This window comes from Desmodus rotundus, chromosome X, assembly GCF_022682495.2.
Source record: "Desmodus rotundus isolate HL8 chromosome X, HLdesRot8A.1, whole genome shotgun sequence".
Lineage (NCBI taxonomy): Eukaryota > Metazoa > Chordata > Mammalia > Chiroptera > Phyllostomidae > Desmodus > Desmodus rotundus.
The window spans coordinates 3,514,597-3,534,167 of record NC_071400.1 but is presented as its reverse complement, the minus strand read 5'-3'; the positions used below and the strand labels follow the sequence as shown (position 1 = coordinate 3,534,167).

At 40.2% G+C, this 19,571-nt stretch overlaps 1 protein-coding gene across 1 annotated transcript; it reads left to right on the top strand.

The window, feature by feature from the left end:
* Positions 1–2,029: 2,029 nt before the first annotated feature.
* On the top strand, positions 2,030–4,776 carry SPIN4 (spindlin family member 4). The gene has a single exon (XM_045191288.3). It carries the CDS (start codon positions 2,555–2,557, stop codon positions 3,302–3,304), a length of 750 nt encoding a protein of 249 aa, XP_045047223.1. The 5' UTR covers positions 2,030–2,554; the 3' UTR covers positions 3,305–4,776.
* The last annotated feature ends 14,795 nt before the right edge of the window (positions 4,777–19,571 follow it).

Sequence of the window (19,571 nt, the reverse complement as noted above, 5' to 3'; positions counted from 1 at the left end):
TATTCTGTGTAAGGCACTTCAGTTGCGAGATAAAAGGCCTTTCTCGAATAGGGTTTATAGTCTAGTGGGCAGACATACAAAGTAAACATTATATCATAGTGTGGTAAGGCCCACTGAATCCATAATGTTAGAGAATAATCTAAACATCAACATTATAGTTTTAAAGAGGAAAGAATATTAAAAATTCTTTTATCTCCTCAGGCTGCTTTGTGGGGTTGTGAGCAAGAACTTTATTAAAGTGTGCAGCCAAAGAGCCTGAGTAAATTGTTTTCCCTGCCTTTGTGTGCCCCGTGGGTGGTCTTCTGTCACTTGTCAACTGCTCTTCTAAGCAAAAAGAGCTTGGCACATCCTTGTCCTGGGGGATTACCTGGGGGACTTTATTTGTGAAACATAATGACACGACATTTACACATACCTTCTAAGTTTCGGTGTGTAGATCACATATACGTGTGAAGTAAACACCACTATGCCACTCTAAAGAGTTTGGAAATACCTTTTAGTGCATGTAGTTTTCTTGTTTCCTTGAAATTAATTTCTTGTATTACAGTATTGGAGAGGTATCCAAAGTCCTTGGCCTTGAAAACATGGGGAGTTGGGGAATCCACACATATTTTGCCCAATCAGCTATCAAAAGGTATGAGAACTAAGTTTTTCTGTCCCTGTGTTGAAAGATAGTGAAATGCGGAGTCAGCAAGCATTGGTGCCTTGGAGCGCTCTCCCCTGCTTTCCTACATTTCTGTATGAATTAATAGCCTTTTTGTTTTTTTACACATGATGATATGGTGTCTTCTTGCCAGTGAAGGGTGAAGGAATGAGAATGAGGGGCCTGGACTTCCCGGGTTTTTATTGCCATCTTATAAAGTAGAATACAGGAATAAAAGTTTTACAGACATTCTCACTTAATCCTTGTAACAGCCCTGGGACTTGAGGTAGGGAAATTATGGACACTTTGCTATCTTTTGGATTTTCCCTATGAGCATGTACTACATTTATAATCAGAAAAACCACAAATGCATGTAACAAACACATTTCTTTTTTAACTGTACAAAATTGGGGCCACAATTGTGTTTCAATATCCTGCTTTTTCGCACATCGTTGTTTTCTCATATGTAGATCTTCAGGTTGTTAAATATTCTTTAAAAATATGGTTTATAGTGGCTCAATAAATCCATATTTGAATGTAAACTAGTTTAATTATCCATTCTGTGATATGCCATTTAGGATCAATAATGGACCATCTATACAAAGGAACATTATGAAACCACTAAAAAATCCCATTTTCAGAATATTTCATAACCTTGGAAAATGTTTGATGTAAATGAAAAAACAAGCTATAAAGTCATCAAATCTGCTCGCAGTTTTGTGAAATATATGCAGAGGTTTATTAATGAAAGAGACATTGCAACATTATTGTAACATTTTGTGTATGTCGAGATGGTAAGATTAAGGCTGTTGGGGTTAGTTTCGTGTTTTATTTCACTGAATTGTAGAAAAGCTGCACAATGTCCGAACATTTCTTTTACATTCCAAAAATAAACAGATTTTTTTTTTTTTTTAAAAGCAGCAAAACGGAACGTTCAGATACAAAATATAAAGGAGAGTTTGGCTCAAGATGGTGGACTGTACAGAGGCTTTTTCTTCTCCGGTCTCATATCCCTTTAACTGAAAGCAAATAATTTGTATGTACAAACTCTGCGTGTGTATGTGTGTGTGTTGGATATTACTATATTTTTTTTTGAAGGCTTTGTGAGGAATTCCTGGAAGATAGAAAGCAGATGGAGCGGCTGTGGAGGAGGCTGGCGGGCGACAGGCGGCCAGAGAAAGGGAGGAGGGGAGCCGGCCAGTCTGGCTCCGGTTTGAGGGAAGCGGTCGGGGGGCGCGTGAGGAAAGGAAGGAGGGAGCGCCTGCGACTCCGTGCACCGAGCGCGGGTGCGCGCACTGACCCGCCCTGCCGCTGCGGGCGGAGCGGAAGGGGGAATGGCGGGGGGCGGGGCCGAGGCGCGGGCGGGCTCTGGGAGGTCCGGTTCCCGAAGCGGCAAAAGCCGCCGCGCCAGAGCTAGGCCGAGCAGTGCAGCGCTGCGCAGCTGAGGCCCCTCGCACTCGCCGGGGACCAGCAGCCCTTCGCCGCCGCAGCCACCCCTCCGATCGCTCGCCTGCCTTTGCCGTGGTCTCCGTCGCCATCGCCATTTCCCAGCCGCAGCACCGTCGATAACAGCTAAGTGGTCAATTTGGGACTTCGGGTTGGGAGTCCAGGCGGGAGCGAGGCGCGGGCAGCACACGCTAGCGCGCCATCTCCTGCGGCAACCGCCACTGCTGCAGACACCCCTCCTGGGCGGGAGAGACACTCTCAAGAGGCCCACGCCGTCCCAGCACCCGAGACTAGACTCACAGCGTTTGTACCGAGCGTTGGTGAGATCCTTGGTGCTTGGTGGAGGGAGGACTGACCGGGACTGAGAGATCACAAAAACCGATCTCGTATTGCATAGGGCTGATTTTTGGCTCAGTTTAGTCGGGCAAGAGGCAGCTTTGCCAGAGCGTCCTGAAAACCCGAGCCATGTCGCCCCCAACTGTGCCTCCGATGGGCGTAGATGGTGTGTCCGCGTACCTGATGAAGAAGAGGCACACCCACAGGAAGCAGCGGCGAAAGCCCACTTTCCTTACCCGCAGGAACATCGTGGGCTGCCGCATTCAACACGGCTGGAAGGAAGGCAACGAGCCGGTGGAGCAATGGAAGGGCACCGTGCTCGAGCAGGTTTCCGTGAAGCCCACTCTCTACATCATCAAATATGATGGCAAGGATAGTGTGTATGGGCTGGAACTGCACCGAGATAAGAGAGTTCTAGCGCTCGAGATCCTGCCTGAGAGAGTGCCAACTCCTCGCATTGATTCCCGCCTTGCAGATTCCCTGATTGGCAAGGCTGTGGGGCATGTGTTTGAGGGTGAGCACGGCCGAAAAGATGAATGGAAGGGCATGGTCCTGGCGCGAGCCCCCGTGATGGACACTTGGTTTTACATCACCTACGAGAAAGATCCTGTCCTTTACATGTACACGCTCCTGGATGACTACAAAGATGGTGACCTGCGCATCATTCCAGATTCCAACTACTATTTCCCTACAGCTGAACGCGAGCCTGGAGAAGTGGTCGACAGCCTCGTGGGCAAGCAGGTGGAACACGCCAAAGATGATGGGTCCAAGAGAACCGGCATTTTCATCCATCAAGTGGTGGCCAAGCCGTCCGTCTACTTCATTAAGTTTGATGATGATATTCACATTTATGTCTATGGTTTGGTGAAAACCCCCTAAATTCATTCTGTGTTCTTTGCAAAATATGTGGAACTATTAAATGTAAAGTATGTTGTGTTTTTTGTAATTGTGAACTTTTGAGAACAGTTTTGGTGTCAGAGATTCAGGAATTTAATATCACTCATTACTTAATTGTGCCTCCAGATCTTACATTGACTAGTTCCACAGTTTTGCCCAAGTGTACTTTGGTACCTACGATATTGCCTTGTTATGTAATTGAAAAATATAAATTGGGTACTAATAGAAAATTGAAAAGTGTTCAATACCTTTGGAACAATGAAAGACTAGGTAAACAAAAATTAATGGTATAACCCCACACCATACCCTTCCCCCCACTTCCCTTACCTTCCTTCTTTCTTCTCCACAAATAACAAGTGTTAAGAACATGATGCATATCCTGCATTTTTTCCCAACCTCTTACAAGAAGTTTGTTGCAGTTGTTTCTATAAAAATGACAAGCCACCTCATTTCTCTATAATAGCTTTTCTCACTTTACATGTCCATGAAATCCCTTCTGATCAATAGTTGCAGATCTCTCCTCCCTTTTTCTCACCTTCTTTCCCTCTCCTCGTCTCCCTCTGGGGTTTATTTTTATATATAGTATTAAGATACAGGTTCAGTTAATACATTTTGTTCACATTAGATACCTGATCATGTCACAGCATTTATTTAAATACAGCGCCCATTTCCCTCTTGCTCTGGAATTTATTTTTGTATGTGGTGTAAGACAGATCTAACTATACATCCTGTTCACATTGGATACCTGATTGTGCCACCCATTTATTAAATAAATCACCCATTTTCTCTCCTCCCTCCATCTTTTCCTCCCTCCAACAGCTGCATACACAGTACGTATTTATGTACTAAAATGGTATTGAACCGTTCTGTTATTAATGGTCATTTATTTCCTTTCTGTGTTTCCCCAAAGCACTACTCAATCCATACTGGTGCTTTTTATTTTTATAGGTTAGATTCCTAGAAATGGGATTGCTGTGTAGGCTTATGTTAATTTTGAAAGCTGTTACAAAATTGCCATCCCAAATGAAAGTTCTCATTTCCCAGCACTCTTTAATGTTTGGAAATCTGAAAGGAGAAAAATTTGTGGTGTTTCTTTAATTGGCAAACTCAGTGAGGTTTTTTTTGTTTGTTTGTTTTTGGGGGGGTTGTTTGGTTTGCTTTTTGGACTTTTCTCTTTTATGATTTGCCAGTATTTCTCCTAGGTTCTCTTATCTATTGAATCATTGATCTTTCCTTTATAGATTTGTAAGAATTCTCACTATATTTGCTATATGATAAATATTAATCATTTGTAGCCCATATGTGTTACGATTTTTTCCATCCTATCATTAATTTTGACTTTACTAATGTATCTTTTACTTTTAATTTTTAAAATTTTTAGATAGACTACTCTCTTTTTGGGGGGCTTTTTGGTTTTCTGTCTTTTTCAGATGAATGCCCCAACCCCAAGTCATTTTTTTTCCTAAAAAGTCGAGGTTTTGCTGTTTGATCCAACTGGAATTTCTTTTGTATATGGTATTAAGTAGATATCCAACTATACACTTAGTTTATGTTGGATAAATGATGCTATCACATTTATTATATCAATCACGCATTTTAAAGTTTCTGAGCCAGTTCACATTATTTTAACTATAGTGGCTTAACCTTAAATTTTGGACTCTGGTAAAGCAAGTTACCTCTAATTAGATTTTTTTTTCTTCCTTTTTTATATAACTTGTCTTAGATATTGATTTTTTCATATAAAGCATTCTTTTCACATTAAAAAATTGAATTACATTTTCATATGTATTTAGAGGATTATGTTAGTAATATTAATACTTTCACGAGTTTGAGTACACATTAAAATCTTTTGTTTTTGCTTTTGGAATGTTCTTCATCTAGGTACATCATTTCAGATTACATTTATTTCTGAGTAGTTTTACAGTTTTTGTCATATTTTGCCATTTTTAATGGTGTATTTTCTCCTGTTCACTTGTAATTTGCTCTTCTGGCCAATAGAGACAGACTATGGATTTAAAAAATTTTTACCTTCCATTTCATCAGCTCACTAAATCCCATAAATTACACTGGGTTTTTTAAATAAAATATTTTTGACTTTCTACATATACAATCATTTCACCTGCAAATAGAGATAATTTTGAGATAGTTTTTTGTTGGTTATATTGATTATTACTACATTAGCTGGATTCTCCAAAACAATGTTGAATAATGATTATGGCAGGCATGCCCATCCAGTTTTTAGCATTCCCTATTAATTAACACATTTGCTTTTGGCTATTGGTAGTCATTAACTACCAACATGTTTAGGGAGTTTCTTCTATGCCTGTTTTATATAGCATTACTACTAACAGTGACTCACGAATCTTATCAAATGACTTTTCAGCATCTATTGATAAAATTACATGATTTTTCCTCTTAATTTGTTGACAATAGTGAGTTAGAGTGGTAGGAATTTGATAGTGAACCAAACTTGTATTTCTGGAATAAATCCTACTTGGTCATGGCGTCATAATCATATGATATATTGCTGGCCTTTATTTACCATTATATTACTTAGAATTACTGCATTTGTATTTCAAAGCAAAATTGTATTTTCTTTCTTGCACTGTCTTTATCAAGATATTAAATTAAAACTGTGCTAGCTTAGAAGATTAATTAGTGAGTTTTCAATATTTACCTGTAGTCTGGAATATTTTCAATAGCATTAGAATTATTTGTTGCTTAAACATTAGCTAGTACTAAGTTGTACAACCGTCTAATCCCAGTGACACTTTTGATGGTAGATCTTTAATCAGCTTTCTTATCTCTTCAATAATTGGTTTATTCAAGCTTTTTATTAAAATAGAATATATATTCTCTGTGAAATACAAAGTTTAAAGTTTTATCTATTATCATGCTTCTCAATTGTTAATTCAGATGCTTTATGTACTTGTGTGTTGCATATGCATATGTCCCAGATCTGTTCAATTCTGAAAGCATTAATAAAGTCATAAGCTATACTGCTGTTTTCAGTTCTCTTTGTATTTTACTTGAAAAAATTAAAACATAATATGAAAAGTATAAAACATATAACAAAAATTTGTTTACCTTCATCTAAAATGAACACATTTCATCATTTTGGCATATTTGTTTTAGATACAGATTTATATTGTTTAAAAGTTAGAGCATTAAAACTAATAAATTCGGCTGGTGTGGCTCAGTGGACTGAGTGCCGGCCTGCGAACCAAAGGGTTGCGGGTTCTAGTCCCAGTCAGGGCACGTGCCTCCGTTGCAGGCCAGGTCCCGGGGGTGGGGGAGTGGGGGGTGCCGGTGAAAGGCAACCACACACTGATGTTTCTCTCCCTCTCTTTCTCCCTCCCTCCTCTCTAAAAATAAATAAAATCAGTAAAGAATAAAAATAATAAATTCCCAATACCATAATGTTTCCTTTCTCTGCAGAGGCAGACACGATCACAAATTTGGTGCAAATCTGGCCTCTTTTATATATTTACTGCAAATATAACCATAGTCAATACCAGCATTGATTTTTGTGTTTTTTTTTAATTCAAAATGAAGAGTAAACTTTAAACCATGTGGGAGTTATTTTGATTTTTGTTGTAGGGATCCTTTTCCTTTTTTTTTTCTAATTGGGAAATGGATTGCAGCAACAAAATAACACTGACTTTAGAATACTAGTCTGTGTTTTAGGTATCTTTACCACTTCTTACAACTCCTTTTAGTCAGAAGACTGGGCCGTAGCCACAACACAGTTGACTAAAAAAAGACTATTTCAGCTCTCATGTAGATTGTATCTTGGCTGTAGTAAAGCAATTATCCACCACTCACCCCTAATTGCAAGACCAGAACTAGGTCGTATATTTATTTCCCCATGATAATAATTGAGTTTAATCCCATATCCTAAAACTCCGGGAGTCTGGTCCTAACCTCGCACTGTTTTGAAAGTGTACGACACGACAGTGGAAAGAACAAGAAATCTTCATTTCTTAACATTTCTGTTTATCCAGCAAGTAGCCTTCAGACCAATAACGAAGATGTAAGGTAGGTATCAAAGTTGACAAAACAAGGTAAAAAGAATGATAAAATATCATTAAAGGGTTCGAATAGTGCATATGTATTATGCAACAAAGTATATGCTATATGGTTTGTCTTTAGACAACAAAAAATAGCAATGTGTGTACATTCCACAGACACAATAATGCTTTCTAGTTCCTGCTCTCCCAATAGGCCCCAAATCCAGATTCTCTTACGTTGTTTCCTGATGTCATTAGGTTGTTAACAGACAGTAAGAGAGAGGCTCAGCCCTGGCCTAGGATCTGAGGATAGAACAGTGAAAATCTCTACAAAATCCCTGCTGTCTGGGAGCATATTTCTTTCTTTTTTTAAAAAGATTTTATTTATCTTTTATTTTTAGACAGAGGGGAAAGGAGGGATAAAGAAAGGGAGAGAAACATCCATGTGTGGTTGTCTCTTGCGTGTCCCCTACTGGGGACCTGGCCCACAACCCAGGCATGTGCCCTGTCTGGGAATCAAACCAGCAACCCTTTGGTTCGCAGTCCGGCCCTCAATCCACTGAGCCACACCAGCCAGGGCTAGGAGCATTGTTCTTAACGGGGGAGGAAGAGAGCCACCACTACCTTTACAGCTGTGGCCATTAGGCCTTCCGTTCCTTCACAGTGACTTGGAAATATCCCACAATTTGTCAGTGTCAACCGAAAAAATAACATCAACTAGGTGTTTTGTCACCAAAAAGGATTTCTTTGGGAAAAAGAAAGGGTTAGAACCCCGTGCAGGCACACATGGCAGGCAACGTGAACACTCCAGCCTGTGTGCTGAGATTATTTTTATAAAGGAAAGGAAGTTAAGGAAAGGGGAAATTAGAACCATAGAGCTTTATTATAAACATAGAGTTCTTCCTGTAGGGTTCTCGTGTGTCAAGTTCTTCTGATTAAGTAGAGCGCGAGAACTTCTGGAAGCCCTAGCTCCTCCCATAGACCCTTTATTGATTACGCTATTACAGTTGTCCCATTCCCCTCCCCCTTTATTCCCCTCTGCCCTGTACACCCCCTCCCACCCTCATCCCTGACCTTTAGTTCATGTCCATGGGTCATATATATTTATTCTTTGGCTTCTACATTTCCTATACTATTCTTAATCTCCCCCTGTCTGTTTTCTATCTACCTTTTATGCTTCTTATTCCCTGTACCTTTCCCGCTCTCTTCCCCTCTCACTCCCCCGCTAATAACCCTCCATGTGATCTCCATTTCTGTGGTTCTGTTCCTGTTCTAGTTGTTTGCTTAGTTTGCTTTTGTTTTTATTTTAGGTTCGGTTGTTAATAACTGTGAGTTCATTGTCATTTTACTGTTCCTATTTTTTATCTTCTTTTTCTTACATAAGTCCCTTTAACATTTCATATAATAAGGGCTTGGTGATGATGAACTCCTTTAACTTGACCTTATCTGGGAAGCACTTTATCTGCCCTTCCATTCTAAATGATAGCTTTGCTGGATAGGGGTCATCTTGACTGATTATGTTTTCTTAAAGTTCCAGTTAGTCTTTGTCATTCTCTCCTTTTGATTGAGCCCTTTCTCTGAAAACATCACTGATCAATGGCCGGGTCTTCTAACTTCAGCAGCCCTTTGTCCCACTATGTCAGGAAGGACCTCTTCTAGGTGTCCCCTCACAGCAGAGGAAAAAGTGAATGATGGGGAACAGCTTGTGTCCATGGTTAACAGGACCCAGGATCAGAACTTAACAGCAAGAAGAATTCAAAACAGAGTTAGAACAACACAACAGTCTACATGATGAATTGAAACTAGTAGTTCAACTGTGTAGATAATGAAACAAGGACCATTAATATCTTGGAGAGATCAAAGTTCTTGATAGCAGATTCAATAACCACAAAGGTTCCCCCCTTTCACAATGGCTTAGGAAATGTAAACAAGGGCATGTTCCTTCCAAGGGAAACAAAAATGAATAAAATGAATAGTAAGAAAAGAGTTGTGCAGGCCTGATTCAATCTTTTTGGTAATTCATTTCCTTCAGAGGTCGCCCGCTTTAACTTCTGACAGCTTTAGTTTGAGGTGATCAGACTGTGTGCAATTGCAGTCAGGCTTTGGTGCCTTCTTTAGGAGTGGCCCATGTATCCGGAGTCTACTCCCTGGAGTGTAGCAACGCAAGGGTTAGTCAGCAGTACTGATGCCCTTCCAGCAAGGATGGAGGGAATCTTTTATGAGGCGCCTTTTCCAGTAAACAAAATCTCCAGGTTGTAAGCTGTGGATTTTGAGTTTTTCATTTCCTTGGAGTGCACTATAAAAAGATTGCTCTCCCAAAGCATGATTATTTTCATTAGAAGCAATTAAGGCTTTACAATATTGAAGTATGTCTCTTTTTTCCCAAATGTGGATCAAAAGAAGCAGGAGCCAAATCAGTGGGGTATTCTGTAATTCTTTCTAAAGGTGGAAGCTTATGAGTCCCAAAAGAGGTAGATCTGAGATTTAAAAGAAATAATGGCAATGCTTTTGGCTGGATATTTGAGGAGTTTCTACAGATTTTGCCCATTGAACCTTAATAATATCATTAGTACATTCAACTAGACCTGAAGATTAAGGATTGTAAGCACAGCGAAAATGATGTACAACTGGCCATATAGCATAGACTTATTGTAGCATTTGACCAGGAAAATGTGGTCCTGGATCACTGTGGAGTTCAAACGGAGTTCCCCAAATAGGAATAATCTCCTCCAGCAGAGCTTTAGCCACTGCAGGGACATTAGCTTATCTACAAGCAAAGCTTCAGGCCAGTGAGAAAACATACATATGATGACTAAACCATATTTATATCCATGAAACAAGGGAAGCTGTATAAAATCTATTTGCCAAACCTCAAGTGGTCCATTAGGTAATTTAAATTCTCCAGGGGCAGTGCAAACAGGTTTTTCTTTTTGCCCAGGTGGGAGACTTAAGGTAGGCAATTTTTTGTGGCCTTGTTAATATCTCTCCACCAATATTGATTCATAAATGCTATCATTTTGTCAGTAGCTTATAGTTTCATGTACGTACAGTAGTCAGGAGTAGAAATTTTAGAGTTTCTGGTAGGACTGGGTTATTATTTGGTCCAAATCAGAGCTTTGTCTTTTTTTTATCAAACCAGCAGTTGTTGGATTTCCAATCTCATTTTTATTTTTCAGAAGCTCATTGTTGGCCAGTTTTTCTAAGGTATCAACTAGGGAAACACCGCTTTGGACCATGACAGAATTGACTGCAGCTGATGCCTTTAAGGGCAGCCTTCTTAACAAAAATGTCAGCGAGATGATTTCCTTTAGGTTCTAGGGAGTCAAGTTTACAATGTCCTAATAATAGCTAAAGCATCAGGTAAAAGTATAGCATCCTATAATTCCTGAACATATGAACCATTATTAATTTTAACTCCATTGACGTTACGGAAATCACATCGCTTCCATAACATCCAAAGTCATGAACTACTCCAAAGGCATATACTACTGTCAGTATAAATGTTGACAGGTTTACTCTTTGCTAAAATGCAAGCTTGAGTGAGGGCAAGCTTGTGCTGAAGTGGCCATATGCAAACATGCTGCCTTGATGACTTCAAAAGGGTTTACAATGGCATAAACAGCACAGTACTTACCATTTTAATTTTTTATATGAACCATCTGTAAACCATAAGAAAGAAGCTTTACCTAGGGGAGTCTCCCGTGAATCCTCATGAGGAGTCAGGAGGTGAAATAACAGCGGCAAGCAGTTAAGAAGTACTTCATCAGTTTTAGAAGGGAGAAGACTAGCTGAATTAAGGGTATTATGTGAAAGAGTCATATAGGAATCATTCAACAAAAAGATTTCATACAGCCCTGGCTGGTGTGGCTCAGTGGATTGAGCGTCAGCCTGTGAACCGAGGGGTTGCTGGTTAATCGAACCCAGTTGGGACAAATGCCTGGGTTGTAGATGGGGTCCCCAGTTGGGGGTGCGTGAGAGGCAACCACGTGTTGATGTTTCTCTCCCTCTCTTTTCCCCTTCCTTCCTCTCTCTAAAAATAAATAAATAAAAATTTTAAAAAAGATTTCATACAAAGTAAGGCAACTAACTGAAAGATGCTGGTTGTGATAAGAATTCAGAAGTGCTTCTACTGCATGAGGTACAAAAATTGTTGGAAGACAACCCATAACAATTTTTCTCTGTGGCCTTAATCAAGAAAGCAGTAGCAGCAATGTCTCTAAGGCAAGGAAGTATCCGCAAGCCACAGGGTCCAGTTGCTGACTGTAGTATCCTAGTATCCTGCCAGTCTGCAGTGATCCCCATGTGTTTGAGCAAGTTCCCCAAGGGCATTTCCTTTCTTTTCATGTACAACAAACCAGAGGGTGGGGATCTGATAGGATGCCCAAGAGGAAGTGGGTTTATTAAACTCTGCCTTGTCCCTGGCTGGTGTAGCTCAATGGATTGAGTGCAGGCCTGAAAACCAAAGGGTCCTGGGTTTGATTCCCACTCAGGGCACATGCCTGGGTTGCAGACCAGGTCCCCAGTAGCCGGTGCATGAGAGGCAACAACACATTGATGTTTTCCTCCCATGTTCTCCCTCCCTTCCCCTCTCTTTAAAAATAAATAAAATCTTAAAAAAAAAAAAAACCCTCTCCTTTAAAGTTTTAAAGGCTATGGCTATGTCATCCTGTTCTTCCCATAAACTTGGGTCAGCACTGTCATTCTTTAGTGAGATATATAGGGGTTTTGCCATAAGAGATTTGGGAATAGCCAATTTCGGCAGCAGCCAACTAACCCCAGAAAACCTTGCAATTGACGCAATTAGGTTTTGGCCTTGGGGAACTTAGGACATCACGAAACCAATCTGGATCCAGATGTAGTCCTTGTTCCAATATCAGATACCCCAAATGTCAAACCTGAGTTCGGACAAATTATAATTTTCCTTTAGAGACCCTTTGTCATTTTAAGGCCAAAAGTTCTAATAAATGGATGTTATCTTCTTGTGAGGAAACCCGAGAAGAAGAGCAAAGAAGTAAATCCTTCACATATTGAGATAAGGTGGGATCTTTAGGGAAAATTATATTATCCAAATCAGTCTTCAGAATTTGTGAGAAATAAGAAGGGCTTTCAGTAAAACCCTGAGACATTACTATCCAGGTAAATTGATTTTCTTCCCAAGTGAAAGCAAAAAGGTACTGGTTAGCTTCATCAACTGGGATACTAAAGAATGCACTACGTAAATCAGTTACCATGAAGAATTCACTTCCAGTTGGGACAGATGCTAGCAGCATATGAGGGTTAGGAACAAAAGGGTGTCAAGGGGTAACAATGTGGGTTATTGCTTGAAGGTCCTGGACAAATCTCCACCCCCACTCCTTTGCCTTTCTCACAGGTAAAACAGGAAGGTTACAGGGAGTAGTGCAAATAATAATAAGGCTTTGAGTTATGGAATCTACAATTATAGGCTTTATATATTGAAGGACCTCTCTGCCTATAAGATAGTCATTAATCTGGGGCGGAGGTTTTGAAATATCAATTTGAAATATAACGGAAGGTGCACTGTGGATTCTGTTGATGCCAGTTGAAGACAATTCCCATAAAGAAAATGGCAATTGGTCTAACAGGGATAATTGATCAGTGCTCTTGGACTCAGCTACTGTACTGTCAAAAATAGAACAAATAAAAGATGTTGAAAAGCCATTTCATTCACCTAATTGGCCATTTGGACGGTTAATGCCAAACTATTATATTACTTCCCCTCTTGGGGGAAAGGATATTCCAGCATGATAGATAGTTCTCTAGGAAGTCTCTACCTAATGAATGGGTAGAGGCAGAAGAACTAAGGAGAAAACAATGTATATCCCTTAAAGAGCCCAAACAAAAACATAGGTTCAGAGATATGAACCTGTTGAGGTTATTTGAAATCCCCGCTATTTGAACTGTTTTATTACACTGAGGCAGGGTCTGTTTTATGACCGTGGGATTGAGCAGCCAGAGCGTAGCAACAGTCTCAATAAAAATAGAGATACTTTCCCTTCCAATTTGAAAACAAGTTTCTCAAAGCCAATTAAGAGAAAGGATTGGAAAAAGCACCTACAGTTTCTCAGAGCACCATCACTGGGGATTAGGAGAACCTTGAAAAAGCTGGTTTGAAAGCTGAGAGCATCTGAAATGCTGAAACTTACAGCAGTCCCTTTTCCAGTGTTCTGGCTCTTTGCCACGATGGCAAAAGTTTAGAGTCTTTCAGTTTTGCATAGGGCCTCTGATTTGCCAAGGCTGAAAATAAAAAAAAACTTGGCAATGTTACTTCTAGGTGGTTCGCCTAGGGTATGGGCAAGCTGATGGGCCAAATTAATCAAAACTAGGGTGTACATGGTTTCCCATTCCATCCTGGTTCTCTGAACTAGGAGGAAAAGATCTCTGTTCAACCCATTAACAAAGAAAGAATTAAAAGTTACATGAGTGGACTCAACATCTGAAGGAAGACCAGAATTTTCCTTTAAAAAGTCTATTATAATATTCAGGAAGAGATGACTATCTGTCTCTCCCCAATTGGGTGTAAGCTCCAAGAGAACAGAGTTTGACAGTTTTGTTTACTGCATGGTCAAAGGTGAGCCTCCCTCTGACTCAAAGCGAGCAGGAGTGATATCAGTACTACCATGGAATGACCTGAAACGGTTTGAGTCTAGGATACGTGCAAGTTCGTGGGTAAAGGCATAATTGGTGAACACAACAGTCTACATTCATTTTTTTACCCTTCTCCCATTAAGACATAGTTCCATACTTTGCTCACTGCTATATACTTAACCTCTAATCGAGAATTAGAACTCGGGTGAAACTTTAGTCTGACTAGTTATAAAATGCAACTGAAATTTCAAGGAAACCTAATCACTTGGGAGGGTCTATGGGAGGACCTAGGACTTAGGAAAATTCTCACACTCTATGGAATCACAAGAACACTACATGCAAAAACCCCGCAGGAAGAACTCTCCAGGGGTGGGTTTTTTCCCTAGCCTTTGTCCTGGATTCCTGTGACGAGACTGTTCTAGAGTTAGGTTGGCTGGTGTCTGACCTGTAGGTTAAGGGGATGTGGTGGGAATCATTACTCCTAAACCTTTCAAGTCCTTGGTAGTGGCACTAATTGCTGCAATCCTTTCAGGAATGCAGTATATTTCTTAATTGCCTAGTTTCCTAGGTAAAGGCAGTTTTACTAGCTTCCACTTACTTTTCTCACTTTTATGTTACTCACCTCTACCTCTGCCTGTTTTTGTAAAATGGTTTGTATCTCTGGTGGTATTCTCTTATTCATTCATTTGTCTTTTGTGCGTCTAATCTAAGTTTTTGCTTTATCATTAACTTGTGAATTACATGAAACATCTCATACATAAAATAGTTCATTTTAGGGTGACAACAACTTGTCTTTGAATGACATAAAAGTTCCATTCTTTGGCTCCTCCCTTGTATACTGTTCATATTACCATTTACCTCTTTTTATGTCATAAATTTGTTAACAACATATGGTATGTAAAGTTATTTTTACTACACTTTTCCTTGACCCACTGGAGTTCTGTGCCCCCTACCGAGTCTGATTCTTTTCTTAGATTTTCCAAGGCCGGAGTCCACCCTATCATGTCACCATTTTTGCTTCTACTGCACATGCCTGAATATAGAAGCACCTCCTCCTGCCCATCTCGACTTCTATCGTACATGTCCAAACTTTCTGTCACGTCATCTGGTTTCTACTGTGCATGTGCTTGGCAGAGGAATTTCTCCTCCTCCTCCCTCCAATAATACAGTTCCCAGCTGGGAGCTTGAGTACCCTGGGTACCCTTGAGTACCCTGGGAGGCTTTCCTGCCTGCTTGTAGGATCAAGACTCTTTAGCGGTGGTCCCTGGAGCATGTGAATGAGTCTGTAAATGCTGTAGCTTCCTACTAAATCAAGCTTAATGGAACGCTGTCCTACCATCCGATTCAGCTTTCCAGTTTATTATGTATTCTATTCAGCTCCTTAGTTTAGTAAGCTCAGTGTCTGATTCCCTTTGTGCCCCCTCTTTATTAATGACTAGCTAACTACCTATGCCAACAACTGGGGAGGTGGTGTCTGGGTCTCCAGCTGACACCCTTCTCTCCCAGGTGGATTAAATCCCCACTGATTTTCACCACCAGAGGCTGTGCCTGCTCCTCCTCCCATCTCTGTTGCTCTGGGTTGGGGATCCCTGTGTGGGATCGAGACCCCATGCTCCTGGGGGGAAGGAGTTTTGCAGCTGACTATTCTTCACCCTCACAAGTGTGTTGTGTACTTTTACATGTTTTCATGCCACCTTTTAGCTTAAAGAACTCCTTCCAGCATTTCTTGCTATGCAGGGCTGGTGGTATTGAACCTCCTCATTTATGGTTTCAGAAAGCCTTTATTTCTCCTTCATATCTGAAGGATAAATTTGCTGGATAATGTTTTTTTGGCTGGAAATTTATGTCTTTCGACACTTTGAATATGTGTCTGTACGGTTTCTGCCGAGAAATCCGTTGATAGCCTAATGGGGATTTCTCTTCAAGTTACTTAATTTTTTCCTGGCTGCCTTTAAGATTCATTTTTCATCAATGATTTCTGACAGTTTCATTATAGCTTGTATTGGAGAGCCTCTTCTGGATTGAGAAACTAGGGTGTTCTATTCATGTTGTGAATTTCTATGTCCAAATCTTTCCCTGGACTTTTGGGATTTCCCAGCTATTGTCTTTGAAAAATAAACTCTCTGCTTTCTTTCCCCTTTCTTCATATGGAACCTTAAATATTCTTATAATTTGCCTTTCTGATGGAATTCAATAGTTCCTATTGGCTTTCTACCCTCAATTCTTAGTTGCCTCACCTCTTCTGTGTTATTTCTATATTTCTATGCTCCAAGTAATTTTTTTCATTCATCCACCTGGTCTATCCCACTACAGATAATCTCTAATGTGTTCTTTTTTTAGTGGTGAGTTTTTTTTAATTATGTTATTGTTGTTCAATTACAGTTGTCTGCATTTTCTCCTCACCCCTCACCCCACCCCATCCAAACCCACCTCCCTCCCTTGCTTCCACCCTCCCCCTTGGTTTTGTCCATGAAGGGTTTTCAGGAACTACTATAAAGGACACATGGACAGCCCTAGCTGGGGTGGCTCAGTGGATTGAGCATCAGTCTGCAAACTGAAAGGTCGCTGGTTCAGTTCCCAGTCAGGGCACATGCCTGGGTTGCAGGCCAGGTTCTCAGTTGGGGGCATGCAAGAGGCGACCTATTGATGTTTCACTCTGTCTCTTCCTCCCTTTCCCTCTCTACAAGTAAATAAAATCTTTAAAAAAAAAAAAAAGGACACATGGACAAAATCTATTGTGTTCTTTATCTGGTTCATTGAATTCTTTAGCTCCAGAACTTATGTTGGGTTCATTTTTATAATTCCAATCTCTTTGGTAAATAACACTTTTTGTTTATTAATTTAATTGATGATTTTATTGAATTGTCTCTGAGCTTACTTGTAGCTTATTAAATTTATTCATTACAGCTATTTTGAATTATTCATGTTCCAATGTTTTGTTCCTTTGAAATCAGTTGTTAAAGAATTATTATTTGCTTTTTGTGATATACCACTTAATTTTTTATATTGTTTGAACCTATGCACTTTTGCTTTTGCCTTTGAAGTAACAGCAATCTCCTTAACTAAGCTTTTATTTCTTCTTTGGTTTGTATAATTCACCAGGATGGCTATTAGAAGCCTTTATTTTGTATTCGAGAAGGTGGCGCTATAGCTTGTTTGTGGTTTTTCCCTTGCCCACTTACAATGGCCTATTTTCTGAGCACACTCCCTGAGTACTGGAGCTTGCTCTGTGGATAAACTTCAGAGCATGCACAAAGAGCCAGCAGAAGAATGGGAGAGATGTATGGAATTAGCATGTGGGACTTTGGGGATGCCCACAGGCCTGATGTTGGTTCTTCCAGTAGGGTATTCCTAGAGGTCTGTGGATTAACTCACTGCCAAAATCCTGAAGCAGACAGCAGGAACCACATTCCTTTAATCCCCTTCAATATTATCTGCTTCCTTCTATTTCTCTTCCCTTTCAATTATGACAGTCCCTCCTCAGAAATGAGGGTGCTGCTGGGGCAAACAGGTTTCTATACCCATTAAATGCAAAACTGTGGTAGCTGGGCAGTCTTTGACCACTTTCCACCTTTTATTTATTTATTTATTTATTTATTTATTTATTTATTTTTGTTGTTGTTGTTGTTGTTCAAAAACAGTTCTCTCCATTCCCCCCCCAACCAATCCACCCATCCCACCCTTCCCCACCCCCCATTCAATCCTGTTGCCTTTGGCTTTGTCCATGTGTCCTTTATACATGTTCCTTGATGACCCTCCCCTATTTCCCCCCATTATCCCTCTTCCCCTCCCCTCTGGTAACTGTCACTTTGTTCCTTATTTCAATGTCTCTGGTTCTATTTTGCTTCCTTTTTTATTTTGTTGATTAGGATCCACTTACAGGTGAGATCATATGGTATTTGTCTTTCACTGCCTGGCTTATTTCACTTAGCATAATGCTTTCAAGGTCCATCCATGCTGTCACGAAGGGTAGGATCTCCTTCTATCTTTCTGCTATGTAGAATTCCATTGTGTAAATGTACCAGTTTTTTTCCACTCATTTACTGATGGGACCTTTGGTTGCTTCCAACACTTGGCTATTGTAAATTGCACTGCTATAAATATTGGGGTTCACAGGTTCTCTTGAATTGGTGTTTCAGGATTCTTAGGGTATAATCCCAGCAGTGGAATTGCCAGGTCAAAGGGCAGTTCCATTTTTAGTTTTCTGAGGAAATTCCATACTGTTTTCTACAGTGGCCTCACCAGTCTGCATTCCCACCAACAGTGTACTAGGGTTCCCTTTTCTCCACAACTTTGCCAGCACTTGTTTTCTGTTGATTTGTTTATTTTGGCCATTCTGACTGGTGTGAGGTGGTATCTCATTGTGGTTTTAATTTGCATCCCTCTGATGGCTAGTGATGCTGAGCATCCTTTCATATGTCTCTGGGCCCTCTGTATGTCTTCCTTGGAGAAGTGTCTATTCAGGCCCTTTGCCCATTTTTAAAAATTGAATCGTTTGTCTTCCTGGAGTGGAGTCATGTGAGTTCTTTATGTATTTTGGCGATCAAACCCTTGTCCAAGATATCATTGGCAAATATATTTTCCCATACAGTTGGTTTCCTTTTCATTTTGCTGATGTTTTCTTTAGCTGTGCAGAAGCTTTTTATGTTGATGAAGTCCCATTTGTTTGTTCTTTTCTTTATATCCCCTGCTCTAGGGGTCCACCTTCTTTACAAGAGAAGTAAGCTATTGCTTTCCACCTCTTCTGTTGGAGAGGTTGCTGCTGCCCATGGCAGACAGCTTATTCCCCTGTAATGTGGCTTTGGCAAAGTGGCAGCTCTAGCTGAGACCCTGCCTCTCCTGTGCTTTCAAATTAGTCTCCATTCCACTCTGATGTTGTACTGGAACCTCCCCTAAGTCAGGCCAGGCTTCTACAGATGCTCTCTTACCCATGGATATGTGTCCAGGTCAGCACTCTCCAGTTTTGTTTTTTTGTTTTTTTCACCAACCATGGTACGTGGCATTGAGGTAGTTTCTCCAACTCCCTTTAAGCTTTAGGTCATAACAAGGTCTTGTTTGTGTATTTTCAGATGCACAGTTGGGCAAGAGTCCTCCCAGGTCCTTTGGCATAGAATGCTGAGGTACATTTATTCATATATGGAGATCTAAACAGTTATTTAAAAAGGGGGAGAGAGAGAACAAACAACTTATGCCACCATGATACACTGTTTGGCTTATCTAAAAAAAATAACTGATGTGTAAAAATTTGATTTTTGTGCTGTCAGGTTTTTGAACCAATAGTTTCCAGGTTGCAGTGAAGAAATAAACAGCCTATCAGTCAATATGCAGAGGTCATCTTTGGCTAAATTATGTAAAAGTCCATTCTTTGACCTCAGGTTTTTTATTTTTTATATTTTTTTCATTTTTTAAAATTTACTGCTGTTCAGTTACAGTTGTCCCTCAGGCACCTTATAATCTAAACTCTATTTTATTTCATAATGCCTCAGTTTTGAGCCAGTAATAAATTTTCTTTAGGACTCAGAATCATATAAGAGCACAAACTAGGATTTCAAAATCAATTTGAAGCTAATCTGCCCATTTATTGGGGAAAAGCTAAGAAAATATATCAGCAAAACCCCCACAGATTTTGAGTT